The sequence below is a fragment of the Salvelinus sp. IW2-2015 genome, unplaced genomic scaffold (genome assembly GCF_002910315.2).
Source record: "Salvelinus sp. IW2-2015 unplaced genomic scaffold, ASM291031v2 Un_scaffold16702, whole genome shotgun sequence".
Lineage (NCBI taxonomy): Eukaryota > Metazoa > Chordata > Actinopteri > Salmoniformes > Salmonidae > Salvelinus > Salvelinus sp. IW2-2015.
The window spans coordinates 11143-30950 of record NW_019957716.1 but is presented as its reverse complement, the minus strand read 5'-3'; the positions used below and the strand labels follow the sequence as shown (position 1 = coordinate 30950).

Below are 19808 nucleotides of genomic sequence, written 5' to 3'. Positions count from 1 at the left end.
CGAAATCAAGTGTTATTGTACAATAAAAGGAAATGAACTGAATTTAACTCAATTTCACATGGTGTGTGCTTGCACAATGCTTTCACTCTTCTCCTGGTGAATCAGAATTGTTTCTCTCTTTGAATAAATCTGTGTGATAGTGTATAATCTTTATATTTGACTGAATCTTCAAAATAATTACTGAACATTGGACTACCATGTTGGCACACAATCGCCCAAACATGCAAATGTTCTAGTTCCATAGATTTCCATAGATCACAAGGATCTGAGCAGAAATTAAAAACAGTAGGCTAAATGTTTTTCCGGGGGGGCTATATTATGGGAATGATTGCCACCAGAATCACATGTAATGTAAAATGTTGGATAAACTTGAATTACATTCCATTGTACCTATTAGTTGAGGGAGGAGCTCTGGCGCCGTACATTACCAATGAAAAGTGTGCCTATGAAAATAATCCAATCGACTGCTGATTTACGGCCATTCACTTCTCAAAACAGGGGTGTAATCATTAACCAAACAGAGATGTTATATTGGACAAATTCAGGTAGGTCCCTCCCCGTTTCGTTCCGTTTACGAAACGTTTTGCAACAGAATTGGCGTAATGAATACACCCCAGGTATGACTAATGACGTCAGCAAGGTAGTGCATACTCACAGCTCCTTTCCGGTGTAGGCAACTGCAGTGCGCTCGAGTTCCTGGTTGACATTGTAAGACACTTTTTAATTTTTTATTATTGTTTTTTTTTTTTTTTTTACTATGTGGTCATTTGTAAAGTCATTCATGTTTTTAGAAAATGTAGATGGGACCCGGTTAACTTCACCGAGGACGCCACCGGGATTAATGTTTGCGTTCAAGATTTCCCAATTTTATCGTGTTCAGAGCGCGAAACCAGATTTAATTTATCGAGACAGATAAACAATACTCATCCAAACGCTTTATGCATGCAGATGGACTAAAAGTGGATGTATAGAAAACAAATCTGTGATTTTGGCAATCTCTAAAGGAAGGATAATTAATTTGGTGAAGTCATACTGCTTAACTTGATTCAGACGGTGAACACGTAGCCTAGAACTTTCCGCGTTGTCGGAATGAAACTTATTTACACACCTCAGCTGCTTAAAATAGGACTGCATAGACAGGTCATTGGTTTTGGTTATAGGTTGTGTACCGCGGGCAACAGAAAGAGACGACAGCTGCTGGTGTAAGATACATATTTCGATATTGTATAGGAATAGAATAGCCTGCTGTTGTCTAAAGTTCATAATGATAGGTACAAGCGAGCAGTGAAACGAATGGCGGGGAGAGCGTTTGCGAGACTTGTTTTTTCGCTTTGACTGTTTGCGAAATGTACTGACAGCGTGGTTCAAGGTCGACGTGTAGGCGGCTGTGGGTTGCAACTGTAAACACTCAGCTCTGTGCTAAAAGAGCCAACACGTTGAGCAAAACATCCACACTATAATATTAAAGCGCACTGAGGCAAAGCAAAAAATCGAGGCTCTTAAGCGGCAAGTTAGTGAGAGCAGATAACTGAATTAGGCTAAACAGCCAAGTATAATCATTTTTTTATATAAGTGGGCCAAAAGTGAAGCCAGTTCTAACTTGGAAAAACATATTTGAATGTCACAGCCAGCAAGTGCAATTATACAGAATGTAATTCTAAGATTAGATATCCAACCATTCTCTACACCATGATCAAAAAGTTTAGAATACATTTAGTTAAAGCTGCAGCAAATAATCTGTTCTGCCTTATTCCAACAGAATATTGAAGATCATTCTGTGGACATAAGGGGATTTTCTAGCCCTTCCGTCTACTATGTCCTCCAGAGGCAAAGGTGAGGAATGTCTGGTGTGTGGGGGTGACCTGCACGGTAACCAACGGCGATGGCTCTTTGGGCGTCAGAACAAGAAAGATGGTCAGCCTCAGACCCCATCAGACTCGCTGGGCAGAGGAAGTCTCTCCAGGTCTTCTCAAAGCAGCCCCTGGGGTGAGGTGTGTTTGTGTGTGCTCTTCTCTGTGTGTATGTGCGTGTATCTGTTCTAATGTTTTCTTTTCCCACTTTGCAGGTAGCACCATGTCTCTTGGCTCCACGGTTTCTCTCTCGTCCCTTTCCTCACCTTCTAAAGCCATGGACCTTCTCTCTGTGCTGACACACATACTAGGCCAGTCTGTATCACGGGGCAGTGGGCGGGGGGAGTTCTTGTGTGGCAAATGTGTTTCAGTTCTAGAGCGGGTTTTCAAGTTTGACTCTGTCATTTCCAGAGTGAGGGTCTTATCCTCTGAGAGGCTTCAGAAGTTGATCCAGGAGAGGGACAAGGTCAGGCAGTGGGTACGCAGCGCTTACCGCCAGCGACACCCTCAGGATTTCCGGATGAGGAGCAGCACTAGGGAGGAGGATGGGGAGGGAATGGGAGACCGAGAGGGTTACATTGAAATGTTGAAGGAGAACATGGCCCTGTCAGAGTATGAGTGCTGGTCTGAGAAATGGGATGCATGTCCATACTTCAGGAGAACGGGGAAAAGATGCACGATGGGGAAAAATTGTGAGGGATGTGATTCTCTGAGGGTGTCCGACTCCGCCTATGAGTCAGTTTGTGGGGTTCCCCGCCGCCTACCCTTCCAACCCTTTTCCCCCCTGGCCCTATCGCGGGATAAGTCGCAGAGCATGCCTCTTCATTGGTCGAGAGTGCCGTCGCTAAGCTCTAGCCCAGCGTCATTGACTGGATCCGCTCTCTCCTTACGAGCGTCCTCTCGCACTGAGTCCATCCAATCGCTGGACTCGCTGGGTTGCCGTGATCCATTTGATTTTCCGGATGATTTGTCACTCCTGGTCCTCAGAGAGTTGAAAGGTATTGAAGGAAAGCCTGTCAGTTCACCTTTGGGGAGTAAGATTCCCGTTTTGGGAAAGCGGGAAGGGCGATATTCAGGAGAGGTAGGCGAGACATCCTCCCCTGAGGTAACAAGGGTGCTGAATTTTGGAGAGCAGAATGGAGGAGAGGAAGCGGATGGAGAGACCAATGATGTTCTGACTGAATTGAGGGACGAGTTTATTCCACTACACAGAGAAGTGAGTTTTCGCTTACGTTCTATCAAAATCCAGCATGCCAAATAATGATAGGAAGTGATTATGAGTATGGCGAGAATTCTTTTCCTGATGACAACACTTTGGATTCCCATAGCCTATAAATGAGCCCTTTCCCTGGTCAGGAAAATATCTCTGCCCTAAATGAGGATTTTTCGACTGGTTGCCTTGTCTGTGGATCACTCCGTCTATCACGGAGTGTAAATATTTACTTAGTGGTCTGTAATATGTAATCTAGTATCTAATGTCCAATTCTGAATATTCTCTTACTTATAAATACAGGAGTAGGACTTCAACAGAATTAAGTGACAACTTATGTCTTTTGCGAAATGCAGTTTCATTATTTCATTTCAGAGCAATACAGGTCGAGTGCACCTTGCAGTCAGACAGTTGAGAGGACAGCTTGATCAAGCCATGACACGCATCAAGACCCTAGAAACTGAGCTTAAACACGGGACCAAAACCAAACCAGAAACTAATGTCAGTGGACCAGAGGATTGGCTTAAGGTAAGCACTGAGTAGTTTATTGATTTGACATTGATTCCCCCAAGTTTAGACATTTTCAGCTGGATTCCTAGACACAAATGAAGCCTAGTCATGGACTAAAAAGCATTCTCAATGGAGATTCTCCAATGAAAGCATTTTTTTTTTTTACCGGGACTAGGCTGTGTCTGGGAAACCGGTCCATAGTATTTATAGTAACTCAATTGAGAAAGAAAACAGTATAAATTGGTGAGCGGAATTGAAGGGTCATGATAATTTGGTTGCGCACACACAAGTACAACTGAGGTTGACACTCCCTGTCATGGTAATTGACTGCTGACATTTTATACAAGATTAACAGGTATAGGCCTAGTCAGCCGGTGCACAGCAATATAATGGCCTGAACATAGTGTCCCTAACATGCTTCCTCTTCATGTAGTTGCGTGCGCACGCACGTCTACAGAATCTCTTGGATAGCGATGTCTTTAAGCCATGCTTGTGTTGACTAAGCACAAATAAAGCATTATGCAAGGAATGATGGGTGTGTTAGAGTTTGGTTTCTGGACGAGGTGGGGAGTCTCCTTAATGCAGGTGCACTCATATAACCACACACACATCTCCCTGGAATCTTCCCCAACTAGTGGAGTTTGCCCTGCAGCTCAGAATGGCTTTTTATAACGAGATCATTAACATGCTACTCAGCTGCTGAGTGGCGTCTCTTGTCCTTCTCTCCTTACAGTAGACTCAAGTTATCCAACCATGCACCTACCTATGGTTCTAGCATGTCTAGGCCTCACCCCCAGCTGTTAAGGCATCTTACCTAAACTGATTCTCATTTCATGAGATTCATGTCTGAGATTCAGGTCTGGCTTGAGTTCCAGTTTTTGGGATATTTTAGGAAGCCCTGTTAGCAAGTTCAGTCTGGGAATGGGAGCTGTAAATCCACGAAGAGCTTTGACGATTAAGAGCACCACAGAAAGCTCTACGCAAGGAAATATTTTAATTTGCCTGGAATCTGTTATTAGCTCCACCCAATCCTAGAAAAATTCAAATAAATCAATCTGTGGGATTATTTGTGTGCTCTGTGTGAGGTTTCACAGTATATCAAGCTTTTGTGGTGGGGAACTTTCACACTTGGCACTTGCAGGGCAAATTTATAGGCTTATACTATATGTTCTAAATGTATTACAATAATGCAAACTGATTGCCTGCATTCTATGAAAGCATCAACTGTAATATAGTGGCATATCACCCACAAGACACGGGCTTCAAAATGTACAGGTCTGCTGCTCTAGCCTGGTCCCAGATATGTTTGTGCTGTCTTGGCAAAGCCTGTGGTCATTGTCATCAGTTTGAAAGAAAACACAAACTGATCTAGTACCAGGCTAGTCTGCTCTTCTATTGCTGCAACAATGCCTGCCCCGTGTTGACTTGACATCCTTCATCTAAGTGCTGTGATTATGGCTTTTTCAGTTTCCGGAGAAGGACGGGGGAAACTTGCTACTGCAGAGTTTGGGGCATTCGTTGCACAGCAGAGACCGAGTTATCCAGGTGAGTGATTCATACTGATTCTATGAGTGGAGACAATGCAGTCATGCCAAAAATACAGGGATCCACTTCACTCATGAATGAGACAGTGGCTGAGCTAGTGGAATGTTACCATCACAACATGGACACCCCTAACTTAAGATGTAGTGGTTTTTGCAGATAGGAATCAATTTTCATCACAAAACCCAAACAAAATGTCTTTATCTCTACGTTTGTATGGGTGAGCAAACTCCCTCAGCTTATTTGGCAGATTTGACTGTTAGCCAAATGGATAAATCAAATCGGTTTAATATAGAGTACCAGTCAAAAGTTTGGACACATCTACTCATTCCAGGATTTTTAGTTTGTTTTACTATTTTCTACATTGTTGAATAGTAGTGAAGACATCAAAACTATGAAATAACACATATGGAATCATGTAGTAACCAAAAAAGTGTAGCCATCCTTTGCCTTGATGACAGCTTTGTACACTCTTGGAATTCTCTCAACCAGCTTCATGGTGTAGTCACCTGGAATGCATTTAAATTAACAATTGTGCCTTGTTAAATTTCAAGAACTTTAAGTTTCTTCAAGTGCAGTCACAAAAACCAGCAAGCGTTATGATGACTGGCTCTCATGAAGACCGCCACAGGAAAGGAAGACCCAGAGTTACCTCTGCTGCAGAGGATAAGTTCATTAGAGTTACCAGCCTCAGAAATAGGCAATTAACTGCACCTCAGATTGCAGCCCAAATAAATGCTTCAGAGTTCGAGTAAGACACATCTCAACATCAACTGTTCAGAGGAGACTGTGAATCAGGCCTTCATGGTCGAATTGCTGCAAAGAAACCAATACTAAAGGACATCAATAATAATACGAAGACTTGCCTGGGCCAAGAAACACGGGCAATTGATATTTGACCGGTGGAAATCTATCCTTTGGACTGATGAGTCCAAATTTGATATTTTTGGTTCCAAACGCTGTGTCTTTGTGAGATGCAGAGTAGGTGAACGGATGATCTCCGCATATGTGGTCAGTGGTGGAAAAAGTACCCAATTGCCATACTTGAGTAAAAGTATAGATACCTTAATAGAAAGTTACTCAAGTGAAGGTCACCCAGTAAAATTGTACTTGAGTAAAAGTATTTGGTTTTAAATATACAGTTGAAGTCGAAGTTTACATACACCTCAGCCAAATACATTTAAACTCAGTTTTTTCACAATTCCTGACATTTAATCCTAGTAAAAATTCCCTGTCTTAGGTCAGTTAGGATCACCACTTTTACTTTAAGAATATGAAATGTCAGGATAAGAGTAGAGAGAATGATTTATTTAAACTTATGTCTTTAATCACATTCCCAGTGGGTCAGAAGTTTACATACACTCAATTAGTATTTGGTAGCATTGCCTTTAAATTGTTTAACTTGGGTCAAACGTTTGGGTAGCCTTCCACAAGCTTCCCACAATAAGTTGGGTAAATTTTGGCCCATTCCTCCTGACAGAGCTGATGTAACTGAGTCAGGTCTGTAGGCCTCCTTGCTCGCACATGCTTTTTCAGTTCTGCCCACAAATCTTCTACGGGATTGAGGTCAGGGCTTTGTGATGGCCACGCCAATACCATGACTTTGTTGTCCTTAAGCCATTTTGTCACAACTTTGGAAGTATGCTTGGGGTCATGGTCCATTTGGAAGACCCATTTGCGACCAAGCTTTAACTTTCTGACTGATGTTTTGAGTTGTTGCTTCAATATATCCACATAAATTTCCTCCCTCATGATGCCACTTATTTTGTGAAGTGCACCAACATGATGCTGCCACTCCCGTGCTTCACGATTGGGATGGTGTTTTACAGCTTGCAAGCCTCCCCCTTTTTCTTCCAAACAGCACGATGGTCATTATGGCCAAACAGTTCTATTTTTGTTTCATCAGACCAGAGAACCGCAGTGGCTTCTTCCTTGCTGAGCTGCCTTTCAGGTTATGTCGATATAGGACTCGTTTTACTGTGGATATAGATACTTTTGTACCTGTTTCCTCCGGCATCTTCACAAGGTCCTTTGCTGCTGTTCTGGGATTGATTTGCACTTTTCGCACCAAATTACATTCATCTCTAGGAGACGTAACGCTTCTCCTTCCTGAGCGGTATGACGGCTGCGTGGTCCCATGGTGTTTATACTATTGTTTGTACAGATGAACGTGGTACCTTCAGGCATTTGGAAATTGCTCCCAAAGATAAACCAGACTTGTGGAGGTCTACAATTTTTTTCTGAGTTCTTGGCTGATTTCTTTTGATTTTCCCATGATGTCAAGCAAAGAGGCACTGAGTTTGAAGGTAGGCCTTGAAATACGTCCACAGGTACACCTCCAATTGACTCAAATTATGTACATTAGCCTATCAGAAGCTTCTAAAGCCATGACATCCTTTTCTGAAATTTTCCAAGCTGTTTATAGGGACAGTCAACTTCGTGTATGTAAACTTCTGACCCACTGGAATTGAGATACAGTGAAATAATCTGTCTGTAAACAATTGTTGGAAAAATTACTTGTGTCATGCACAAAGTAGATGTCCTAACCGACTTGCCAAAACTATAGTTTGTTAACAAGAAATTTGTGGAGTGGTTGAAAAATGAGTTTTAATGACTCCAACCTAAGTGTATTTAAACTTCCGACTTCAACTGTACTTAAGTATCAAAGTACATGTTATTGCTAAAATATACTTAAGTATCAAAAGTAAAAGTATAAATAATTTAAAATTCCTTATATTAAGCAAATTTACTGATAGCCAGGGGCACACTCCAACACTCGGACATTTACAAAAGATGCATTTGTGTTTAGTGAGTCCGCTAGAACATAGGCAGTAGGGACGACCATGTGTTATCTTGATAAGTGCATGAATTCACAATTTTCCTGTACTGCTAAGCATTAAAATTTAACGAGTACTTTGGGTTGTCAGGGAAAATGTATGGCGTAAAAAGTAACATATTTTCTTTAGGAATGTAGTGAAGTAACATTGTCAAGAATATAAATAGTGAAGTACAGATACCCAAAAAAAGTACTTAAATAGTACTTGAAATTATTTTTACTTAAGTACTTTACACCACTGTGTGTGGTTCCCACCGTGAAGCATGGAGGAGGTGGTGTGGGGGTGCTTTGCTGGTGACACTGATTTATTTAGAATTCAAGGCACGCTTAACCAGCATGGCTACCACAGCATTCTGCAGGGATACTTCATCCCATCTGGTTTGCACTTAGTGGGACTATCATTTGTTTTTCAACAGGACAATGACCCAAAACATACCTCCAGGCTGTGTAAGAGGTATTTGACCAAGAGGAGAGTGATGGAGTGCTGCATCCACAATCACCTGACTTCAACCCAATTCAGATGGTTAGGGATGAGTTGGCCCACAGAGTGAAGGAAAAGCAACCAACAAGTGCTCAGAATATGTACTAAACTTCAAGACTTTTGGAAAATAATTCCAGGTGGCTACCTCATGAAGCTGGTTGAGCGTGTGCAAAGCTGTCATCAAGGCAAAGGTTGGCTACTTTGAAGAACCTCAAATATAAAATATATTTTGATTTGTTTAACACTTTCTTGGTTACTACATGATTCCATATGTTATTTCATAGTTTTGATGTCTTCACTATTACTCTACAATGTAGAATATGGTAAAAAATAATCAATAACCCTTGAATGAGTAGGTGTGTTCAAACTTTTTGACCGGTTCTGTGTGTATTTTTGTTTAATTTATTGGTCGTGTACGCAGTTTAGCAGATGTTATAGCGGGTGCAATGAAATGCTTATATTACTAGCTCCTAACAATGCAGTAAAATGTCAAGCAGGTACACAAATAATCCATTAAAAAAAGAAAGAAAAACAAGAAATCAAGAAATGTCGGAACAATTCCAATTATCAACCCAAATTGCTCCAACCGTGGGTGGTTGGGGCAAACCCTGTTTTCTTAAATAACATTGTCTCAATATTTACCATTGAGACATTTGTTTAGATGCAGTTTTTGTATTCTGGTGTAATTGATATCATTTAAATGTCATTTTCTTTCTTATCACATCAAGTCATTTCCTATGCCATCTCTGGGACAAGCCATGTGTTATTCCATGATCAGACAATCATTTCCTGTCTCCCTGTCTGTCTCAGGAGTGCATGTGTCTGATCAGGAAGATGTGTGTTGAGGTGGGGACAGGGACGGATGTGGCTGACAGACTAACACAGGCACTCACTGACAATCTGAAACAAACTCTCTCCGACAATAAGGTGAGGGCTAAGATTGATCCCATTTGATTATGATTTGAATAAGCTATTGGTTTACAATTATATATTTTAACTCCAAATAAACTTGTGTAGACTGTCAAAGCATGGACAATAAAATGTGTGAATATTTCCTTTTTAAATATGACATTACTTAAGTGATATTGCCAGAGAAGCTGGTGTTTGGAGGATATATTGGCATGGGTGTTTTTGGTCCCGAGACTAAGTTTGTTCTGTATCTAGACGTGACCCAGTCCTTCGTTCTAAATGTTCCATTGCCATACTGGCTGGCAACGTTCTTATCCCTTGCTTGCTTGCTTGCTTGCTAGCTAGCCAACTACGGCTAACTTAGTCGCGTTAAAAAGTGCAGCTAGAATAACAGCAAAGTATTTGCATTTGTTTACTCTGTTTTCTAGTGACACTTATTTTGATACATCCAAAACAATGAGCTAATGAGACGTGATTTCGCTTGGCATAGAAAATGTGCTCACTTGTCAGGAGCTAGACAACAACACAGCAAAATGTTAGTCTAAAAGAAATCTGAGAATGTCTAGATGCTTTTTATAGTGGAAATCAAGTTCATAAGTTGCTTGACTGGGCTGATGACAGTGGCTTGCGCAGTCAGATGGAACAGAGTAAATAGGCATTTTAATGTCATAGATTTAACCGGTGGCAACTTGTGGAATAGACACTGGCTGGAATGCGGATTTAACCAATCAGCATTCGGAATTAGACCCACCCGTTGTATGGGATATAGAACATTTCTGTACACGGTGATTTTGCTAATGTCTTGTGTTCTACCACTTCTTTAGCTAGCCCTGGAGGCTCTGCTTTCTGAGGTGAGTGAGAGGGAGAAGAGGATGGAGAGCGAGCTGGAGGCACTGAAGAAGGCTGGGAGAGACCGGGAGAAAGACCTCTCCACACTCAACACTGTGCTCCAATGTAACCAGGACATCATCAATGTGAGTCTAATGTTGAAAGCACACACGTGTGATACTTAGATGTATTAACTCACATTCATTAATAAAGTTAACATATTGTGCTGGATACACTATAGTCATTCAGTCAAAGGTGTTACTAGTAATTTCTCACATAAGGGCCCTGTTTTTCTTCTAACCCCCAGGAACTGAGAGTGGAGCTGGTTGAGAAGGAGCGAGTGCAGCGGGAGGTGCAGAAGGAGAGGGAAGTGTGGAGACAGCGGGACCAGGCCCTCACAGCAGTCCTACAGGAGAAAGAGTCACTTCTCCTCTGCCTGAAGGAGGCGCTAGAGAGCTCTCAGAAAGACATGCAGGTGAGGGGGATCACCTCAACATAGTGTCTCCATAGGATGAATTAAATTAGGTGTGCTGTGGGACTCCTACTCTGAGACGCTTTGTGAATACAGACCCAGATGTCTTGAAAGATAGTGCTTTGATTAATTTGATTATCTATTCGTTTGACCGTTCCTGATCTAAATAGAATTGATTCCAGGGACATCTCTTTTTAGTGTGCCCACGATTGTTTGTCAGGTTCAGTAACCAGTGCTGCATGCACTGACCTCTGTTATTCAAGTTAAAGGTGCTACATGTCGATTCTCACCCATGTGGAACCTAGGTGAATTTCGACAACACTTAGGCTGAATATATAATATATATAACTCTTTCCCACTCCCACGCATCCCATTCCCCTGCAATACGGTGGAGAGGTTAGTGCTATCCGACATCCAAGGATCCCGGATAGCATGGACCATGATGGAGGCTATTTTACTTTCAGTTTCGTCCACCAACTTCAAGCAGTCGTAGATATTTCACTGCGAGTTTGATGGTACAATGATTCCCTACACTATTCAGTGCATGTTTTCTCACATAAACTGAAATAGTTTGAAGAGTGTAGATTTTTTTTCAACTAGGAAATGTCCGAGCGATTTCTACGTTGGCTGCTTGCCACCGTTTGCCGTTGTTCCTTGTGCTTGAGTATGACATGACCACACCTTTTATTGATACCGATGTAAGAGATGCAGTTTTCTAGAGCTGGGCAATCTGGACAAAAATCCATATCACGATAAATGTATAAAAAAAATGCATAATAAAATGTGATAAATCGGCAATAAATACTTTTTTGGAGTAGGTACTAGAGCTGGGCGATATGGACAAAAAGTCACATTGAGATGAATAACTATTTTGCTTGATAACAATAAATAGATTACAATGCAATGTTCCCTCTAAGCTGCGCATGTGTGCAGCCACACAGAGACGCAAGAGATTGAACTTCACTGAGTTCGCCCCTTTGGTTTGCACTATATAGATCAAAGTTATTTTTTTTCTGTGATCGAATCAACATATCAGCCCTTTTTCAATGCAACAAATGAAAACAAATCTGACTGCAAAATTGAGTCTGATTTTGTTGTAGGCAGAGACGGAGTGCAAAAGAGTAGAATTCTATTGGAAGGTGTAGCCCGTCAGCGGCTTGATATTCTTTGCTAGATAGCAAGTTATTAGCCCAGTTATAGATAAGTATAGGTCAGCAATGGGGAGTTAGTGCTTCCTACAAGAACACAAAACATGTAGGCTACATTTCAAGCTGTCTTGGTAAAAAGCTTATGTCTGAAGGTGCGTTGTTGTATTTTGAGACAGGCTTGAATATGCAAATAAGCCAATAGAGAGGGGTAGCCTACATTGTCTAATTCTCTGTATGGTAATAATTCATTGTATTTTGTGAAGTGTTTTCTTGCATCATACAACACAATAAAATGCAATATTTGGCCCATGTTACAGACCTGGTAAAAAAAAATCATGACTTAATGTCAAGCCCTTCATAATGTTTTAAGTCTCATGCAATGTAGGCCTGCATTGAACACCACATATAGGCTACTGTAGGCTATATCATTGAAATCATAAGCTATTTCCATGTGAAAATGTTATGGGATTTGCACTGTTTTGTTGGTAGGCCAACATTATGCTGAAATAGTCACAATAGCCTATTGGCAGGGTACACCTTCAGTGTTCACAGTAGACGCGTGCCAAAAGTTGCACAAAGTTGAAGTCACCACTCACAAGACCAAACATTTGCTCAGTGCCCCAAAAAATTAGAGGGAACGTTGCTACAACAAAAAACTATGTTTTCATGGACAGTTACTTTGCATTAGCGTCAGGGCTCTAGACACATTTTTACAGTGCCATCTAAGTCAACTGAGATGGTAGACTAATATTTAAAAAGTAAGCTATTGATCTAACATATCCAGGGAATGCATGATTGATATTTTGATGTGCAACCTGTCAAAATAGGATCCAGAATTAACAGATTTATTTTTGGCTCTTTGTTCATCTACAGTACCAGTCAAAAGTTTGGACACACTTACTTACTCATTCCAGGGTTTTTCTTTATTTTTACTTTTTTCTACATTGCAGAATAATTGCGAAGACATCAAAAACTATGAAATAACATATGGAATCATGTAGTACCCAAAAAAGAGTTAAACAAATCAAAATATATTGTATATTCTCCAAGGTAGCCACCCTTTGCCTTGATGACTCCTTTGCACACTCTTGGCATTCTCTCAACTAGCTTCACCTGGAATGCTTTTCCAACAGTCTTGAAGGACTTCCCACTGCTTTTCCTTCACTCTGCGGTCCAACTCATCCCTAACCATCTCAATTGGGTTGAGGTCCGGTGATTGTGGAGGCCAGGTCATCTGATGCAACACGCCATCACTCTCCTTGGTCAAATAGCCCTTTCACAGCCCGAAGGTGTGTTGGGTCATTGTCCTGTTGAAAAACAAATGACAGTCCCACTAAGCGTAAACCAGATGTGATGGCGTATCACTGCAGAATGCTGTGGTAGCCATGCTGGTTAAATGTTCCTTGAATCCTAAATAAATCACTGTCAGTGTCACCAGCAAAGCACCCCCACACCATTACACCACCATGCTTCACGGTGGGAACAACACATGTGGAGATCATCCGTTCACCTTCTCTGCATCTCACAAAGACACGGTGGTTGGAACCAAAAATCTCACATTTGGACTCGTCAGACCAAAGGACATATTTCCACCAGTCTAATGTCCATTGCTCGTTTCTTGGACCAAGCAAGTCTCTTCTTATTGGTGTCCTTTAGTAGTGGTTTCTTTGCAGCAATTCGACCATGAAGGCCCGATTTCACGCAGTCTCCTCTGAACATTTGATGTTGAGATGTCTGTTACTTGAACTCTGTGAAGCATTTATTTGGGCTGCATTTATGAGGCTGGTAACTCTAATGAACGTAACTCTGGGTCTTCATAAGAGCCAGTTTCATCATAACACTTGATGGTTTTTGCGACTGTACTTGAAGAAACTTTCAAAGTTCTTGAAATGTTCCACAATGACTGACCTTCATGTCTTAAAGTAATGATGGACTGTAGTTTCTCTTTGCTTATTTGAGTTGTTCTTGCCATAATATGGACTTGGTCTTTTACCAAATAGGGCTATCTTATGTATACTCCCCCCTACCTTGTCACAACACAACTGATTGGCTCAAACGCATTAAGGAAAGAAATCCCACAAATTAACTTTTAAGAAGGCACACCTGTTAATTGAAATGCATTCCAGGAGACTACCTCATGGAGCTGGTTGAGATAATGCCAAGTGTGTGCAAACCTGTCATCAAGGCAAAGAATGGCTACTTTGAAGAATCTTGATTTGTTTCACTTTTTTGGTTACTACATGATTATTCAACAATGTAGAAATAGTAAAAATAAAGAAAAACCATTGTAGGTATGTCAACTTTTAACTGGTAATATATATATATATATATCTCAGCAAAAAAAAGAAACGTCCTCACTGTCAACTACGTTTATTTTCAGCAAACTTAACATGTGTAAATATTTGTATGAACATAACAAGATTCAACAACTGAAGCATAAACTGAACAAGTACCACAGACATGTGACTGACAGAATTGGAATAATGTGTCCCTGAACAAAGGGGCGGTCAAATGCAAAAGTAAGTCAAGATCTGGTGTGGCCACCAGCTGCATTAAGTACTGAAGTGCATCTCCTCCTCATGGACTTCACCAGATTTGCCAGTTCTTGCTGTGAGATGTTACCCCACTCTTCCACCAAGGCACCTGCGACTTCCCTGACATTTCTGGGGGGAAGGGCCCTAGCCCTCACCCTCCGATCCAACAGGTCCCAGACGTGCTCAATGGGATTGAGATCCGGGCTCTTCGCTGGCCATGGCAGAACACTGACATTCCCGTCTTGCAGGAAATCACACACAGAATGAGCAGTATGGCTGGTGGCATTGTCATGCTGCAGGGTCATGTCACGATGAGCCTGCAGGAAGGGTACCACATGAGTGAGGAGGATGTCTTCCCTGCAACGCACAGCATTGAGATTGCCTGCAATGACAACAAGCTCGGTACGATGATGCTGTGACACACCGCACCAGATCATGATGGACCCTCCACCTCCAAATCGATCCCGCTCCAGAGTACAGGCCGTGTTGTAACACTCATTCCTTCGACGATAAACGTGAATCCGACCATCGCCCCTGGTGAGACAACCGCGACTCTTCAGTGAAGGACCACAGTCCTGTCTGGTCCAGCAATGGTGGGTTTGTGCCCATAGGCGACGTTGTTGCTGTTGATGTCTGGTGAGGACCTGCCTTACAACAGGCCTACAAGTCCTCAGTCCAGCCTCTCTCAGCCTATTGCGAACAGTCTGAGCACTGATGGAGGGATTGTGCGTTCCTGGTGTAACTCGGGCAGTTGTTGTTGCTATCCTTTACCTGTCCCGCAGGTGTGATGTTTGGATGTACCGATCTTGTGCAGGTGTTGTTACACGTGATCTGCCACTGCGAGGATGATCAGCTGTCCGTCCTGTATCCCTGTAGCACTGTCTTAGGCGTCTCACAGTACGGACATTGCAATTTTTTGCCCTGGACACATCTGCAGTCCTCTTGCCTCCTTGCAGCATGCCTAAGGGATGTTCACGCAGATGAGCAGGGACCCCGGGAATCTTTCTTTTGGTGTTTTTCAGAGTCAGTAGAAAGGCCTTTTTAGTGTCCTAAGTTTTCATAACTGTGACCTTAATTGCCTACCGTCTGTAAGCTGTTAGTGTCTTAACGACCGTTCCACAGGTGCATGTTCATTAATTGTTTATGGTTCATTGAACAAGCATGGGAAACGGCGTTTAAACCGTTTACAATGAAGATCTGTGAAGTTATTTGGATTTTAACAAATTATTAAGACAGGGTCCTGAAAGGGACGTTTCTTTTTTTGCTGAGTTATATATATTTTTTTAATTGCCAGCATATTGGCCTATAGGCTATATTATTCACTACCTGATGAAGTCGGAACTCAAAACACTTAGCTAGATTGCCAACTCTAAATATGATATTGTTGCTATATAGCCATGTGGGCTAATTGATGGGCCTGTGCTATTTTATGTATACTGAACAAAAATATAAATGCAGGAATTTCAAAGATTAATAAAATCATTAGGCTTTATGTATGGATTTCACATGACTGGGAATACAGATATGCATCTGTTGGTCCCAGATACCTTTTTAAAAAAGGTAGGGGCGTGGATCAGAAAACCAGTCAGTATCTGGTGTGACCACCATTTACCTCATGCAGAGTGATACATCTCCTATGCATAGAGCTGATCAGGCTGTTTATTGTGGCCTGTGGAATGTTGTCCCACTCCTCTTCAATGGCTGTGCGAAGTTGCTGGATATTGGCGGGAACTGGAACAGGCTGTTGTACATGTTAATCCAGAGCATCCCAAACATGCTCAATGGGTGACATGTCTGGTGAGTATACAGGCCATTGAAGAACTGAGACATTTGCTGCTTCCAGGAATTGTGTGCAGATCCTTGTGACCTGAGCCCGGGCGGTATCATGCTGAAACATGTGGTGATGGCGGTGGATAAATGGCCCTCAGGATCTCATCACAGTATCTTAGTGCATTCAATTTGCCATCTATAAAATGCAGTTGTGTTCATTGTCTATAGCTCATTCCTGCCCATACCATAACCCCACCGCCACCATGGGGCACTGTGTTCACAACATTGACATAAGCAAACCGCTCGCCAACACGTCGCCAAACAGGTGGTGTGCGGTTGTGAGGCCAGTTGGACGTACTGCAAAATTCCCTAAAACGACGGAGGCGGCCTATGGTAGAGAAATGAATATTCAATTCTCTGGCAACAGTTCTGGTGCAGTCAGCATGCCAATTGCACACTCCCTCAACTTGACATCTGTGGCATTGTGTTGTGACAACTGCACATTTTAGTGTTGCCTTTAATTGTCTCCAGCCCAAGGTGCACCAGTGTAATGATCATGCTGTTTAATAGGCTTCTTGATATGCTACACCTGTCAGGTGGATGGATTATCTTGGCAAAGTAGTACTTCTCACTAACAGTGATATAAACAAATTTGTGCACACAATTTGAGAGAAATAAGCTTTTTGTGCATATGGGATCTTTTATTTCAGCTCATGAAACATGGAACCAACACTTTATATATTGCGTTTATATTTTTGTTCATTGTACAACAAGATCTGTTTTACCAATTTTGACATCAGATTCTGTTTATCCACATTTCTCCAAATGTCAAAGTTGCTCCAAATGTGAAATTGCTGTATGGTTCCATTTGTCTTTGCACAATGTGGGGAGAGGGAGGGAGGGAGTGAGTGGCTCACTCACACAGCAGCCGACCGCGAAACAGGGACAGGCAGATACTTTTAAAGCGGGAATCAACATAATATATAGGCTATTACTGTTAACCAAATAAGTTTTAGAACAATCTACAGGAATGTTGTATAGCAAAATCATAGAGTATTACCAACGTACGCTTTTGTTGTCAAATAGAAAGTCTGCATTTTAGAATGCGATTTTTCTATTGGCCTAAAATATTTTTGGGGTGAAAAAATATTGTGAAACACTATCATTCCCCTACTACTGCAGCTATTATATGGACTTTTTTTGGAATTACAATGCAAAAATTCTACATGTAGCTCTTTTGACTCGCTTCAGGGAGACTTTCCTCCTCATAACTTGTTTTCTTTTCCCCCAGGCACTGTCGGACTCTGTGATTAGCCAAGGGGTGTCAGGAGGTGGGCCTGAGGGGGCTCTGGCCTCTCAGCTGAAGGAGAAGGAGAGCCTAGTGATAGCCTGGCTACAGGACAGAGAGGAGCACAGCGCCACCATGTGCCAGGAGTTCTCCAAGCTCGCCACCGCCCTGCAGGACTATCAGGGTATAGTGCAGGTGCGTGCAAACGACAATGGGAGAGTGGATGCTTTCACCAATCCCTGTCTTTCATATCAGTGAAGGGGAAGCCATGTGAGACTAGTAAGAGGCTCCCTCTATATACTGAGATGTGCTGTGTCTTCCATTGTCTTTTACACAATTCAGGTCATCTTCAGTGAGGTATCTAAAATACCAAAGCCTATAATATAGTTTGGTCATTAGAACCCATACCTTTCCTCTCTTCCCATCTTTCCCCCTGCCTTCTCAAGGAGCAACAGCAGAATCATAGTCAGGCAGTGTCTTCACTGTCAAAGCAACTCAAAGACACACTCAACGACCTGAGGGAGAGAGGGAAGGAGAACAAGGAGGCACAGCGAGCCTGGCGGAGCGAAAAGGATGACAAAGAGAGGGAGGAGAGGAAATTGAGGGGGAGCCTGGAGAAGAGAGACAAACTCATTGAGGTATGTCCGTACATGACTTTAAAAAAGCACTAAAGGTCGGACCAAATTAACACTGACTATTTTGATTTGTAAACTTGTTTTATTTAGCAAGTTCTCCTGGATTCCGAAGAACGGGATCATCTACTCAAAGAACTTCAGCAGAACCTGCTGAACAAATTTGAACCCATGATTGCTGTCAAACACACATTATGAAAGAGACAAACAAGATAGTGAAAGAGCAAAAAACATAGAACCATGAAGGTACAATGCACATTTTATATAGATTAGTTGCATGAACCAACACTTGCTCCCCAGGTAGTTTACTACTAATTACAATTGTATGTAGGCCCATTGAAAAGGTTGTGTTTTGCACATTTGCACTAGTTGCATCTTGCCTTAGCAGGCAAGACTTGGTTTTTGTGTTAAAACAATTTATTGCCTTAACCAAAACTCTTGACTGGATATTTGTCAATAATGATGTTATTACTCCGTTTTGGCATTATTCATATTGACTGATTTAATTGATGAAGTATGCTAGTAGTTCATGTCTGACATGGACCAAAGTATATTTTGGATTTGCTTAAATGGTACTCTGTCAATGGAATGTATCAATACAGACAGTTCAAATCAAATAATTTCACTTCCCGAGAGTTCTATTTATGCAAATTCAAAATACACTTTGGGCCATGTCAGACATTGATTAACTAGTAGCATGGGACATGGGGAAATGTATGATGAGATTTGTTAATGTGTCCTTCAGGGCATAGTGTAATGCAGCCGCCTTGATACGTGCTATCAGAGGGGGGATTATTATTGTGTTGAATTTGGAGAGTTTGATGTTGCAGTTCCCCAAAAGCTTTCTTTATTGGTGTCATACTGTAAGTTCTGTGAATTAATTTTTTCCCCCTCAGTGTCTTTTTGTCCGAATGGGCTATTTCTGTTCATACTACCATTTTTCTTTACACATTAGCTACATTTTCTGCTTGGTATTGTGATTGTCATAAAGGGGTTTACATTTTTTACCCCAAAATATTTATTTGTACTTTTTGGCAGGTTTAATTTCACTACCGAATGGTTTGATACATTTATTTTGGGAAAAGGTTTATAATTTTATGTCTGCCATGTTTTAATTTTTTTAAGTCTTTGTGAGATTGAGAAATAAAACTCTCTACATGATCGAAATTATTGAATCTAGTCTGTTTTCATTGCATGTACTTTGCTGCTTATGTCATGGATGATCAAAGGGACTTTCATGACCCGTGGGTGTCTCATATGCTCTGTACTTCACACTCAGAATATGATCCCCAGTAAACGGTTATGGCTAGAAGGGATCCAGCTTTTGTCAGGATGTACTTTTTGTAGGCGATTTAGGAGAACTTGCGCAGCAGGTTAGGAGAATTAACGTGGCAGTTAGTGTTAGCAATATTTTGGGGGATGTAAATTTGACAAAAGCTGGATCCCATCTCGACATGACCTCAGTCAACCCCACAACTGACTGACCTCTTGTCCAATCACAAGCAGGACCATGGTTTCTGGTTACTTGGGAACTGTTGTTTTGGAGATAATATTTCAACACTAGTTTATTTGACCCTCGGAGGTTGAGGTGAACTTGTTGTAATTTAGTAACCTAATCTAAAGAGACTTGGTAATTAATAAACTCAAAAAAAGAAGCGTACCTTTTTCAGGACCCTGTCTTTAAAAGATAATTCGGTAAATATCCAAATAACTTCACAGATCTTCATTGTAAATGGTTTAAACGCAGTTTCCCATGCTTGTTCAATGAACCATAAACAATTAATGAACATGCACCTGT

At 41.5% G+C, this 19808-nt stretch overlaps 1 protein-coding gene across 4 annotated transcripts; it reads left to right on the top strand.

Moving 5' to 3' along the window:
• The first annotated feature begins 620 nt into the window (after positions 1-620).
• Positions 621-19177, top strand: LOC112081063 (putative leucine-rich repeat-containing protein DDB_G0290503). 4 transcript variants are annotated; one of them, XM_024147029.2, is made up of 11 exons: positions 621-708; positions 1760-1986; positions 2066-3066; positions 3436-3588; positions 5038-5115; positions 9240-9356; positions 10163-10312; positions 10474-10641; positions 17382-17573; positions 17825-18016; positions 18104-19177. In XM_024147029.2, the coding sequence occupies exons 2-11, from the start codon at positions 1815-1817 to the stop codon at positions 18206-18208; spliced, it is 2328 nt and encodes a 775-aa protein (XP_024002797.1). In that variant the 5' UTR covers positions 621-708; positions 1760-1814; the 3' UTR covers positions 18209-19177. The 4 variants fall into 4 exon arrangements, with proteins under 4 accessions (XP_024002797.1, XP_024002798.1, XP_024002799.1 ...); XM_024147030.2 differs by lacking the exon at positions 621-708 and adding an exon at positions 800-1202; XM_024147031.2 differs by lacking the exon at positions 621-708 and adding an exon at positions 1314-1651.
• Positions 19178-19808: the final 631 nt, after the last annotated feature.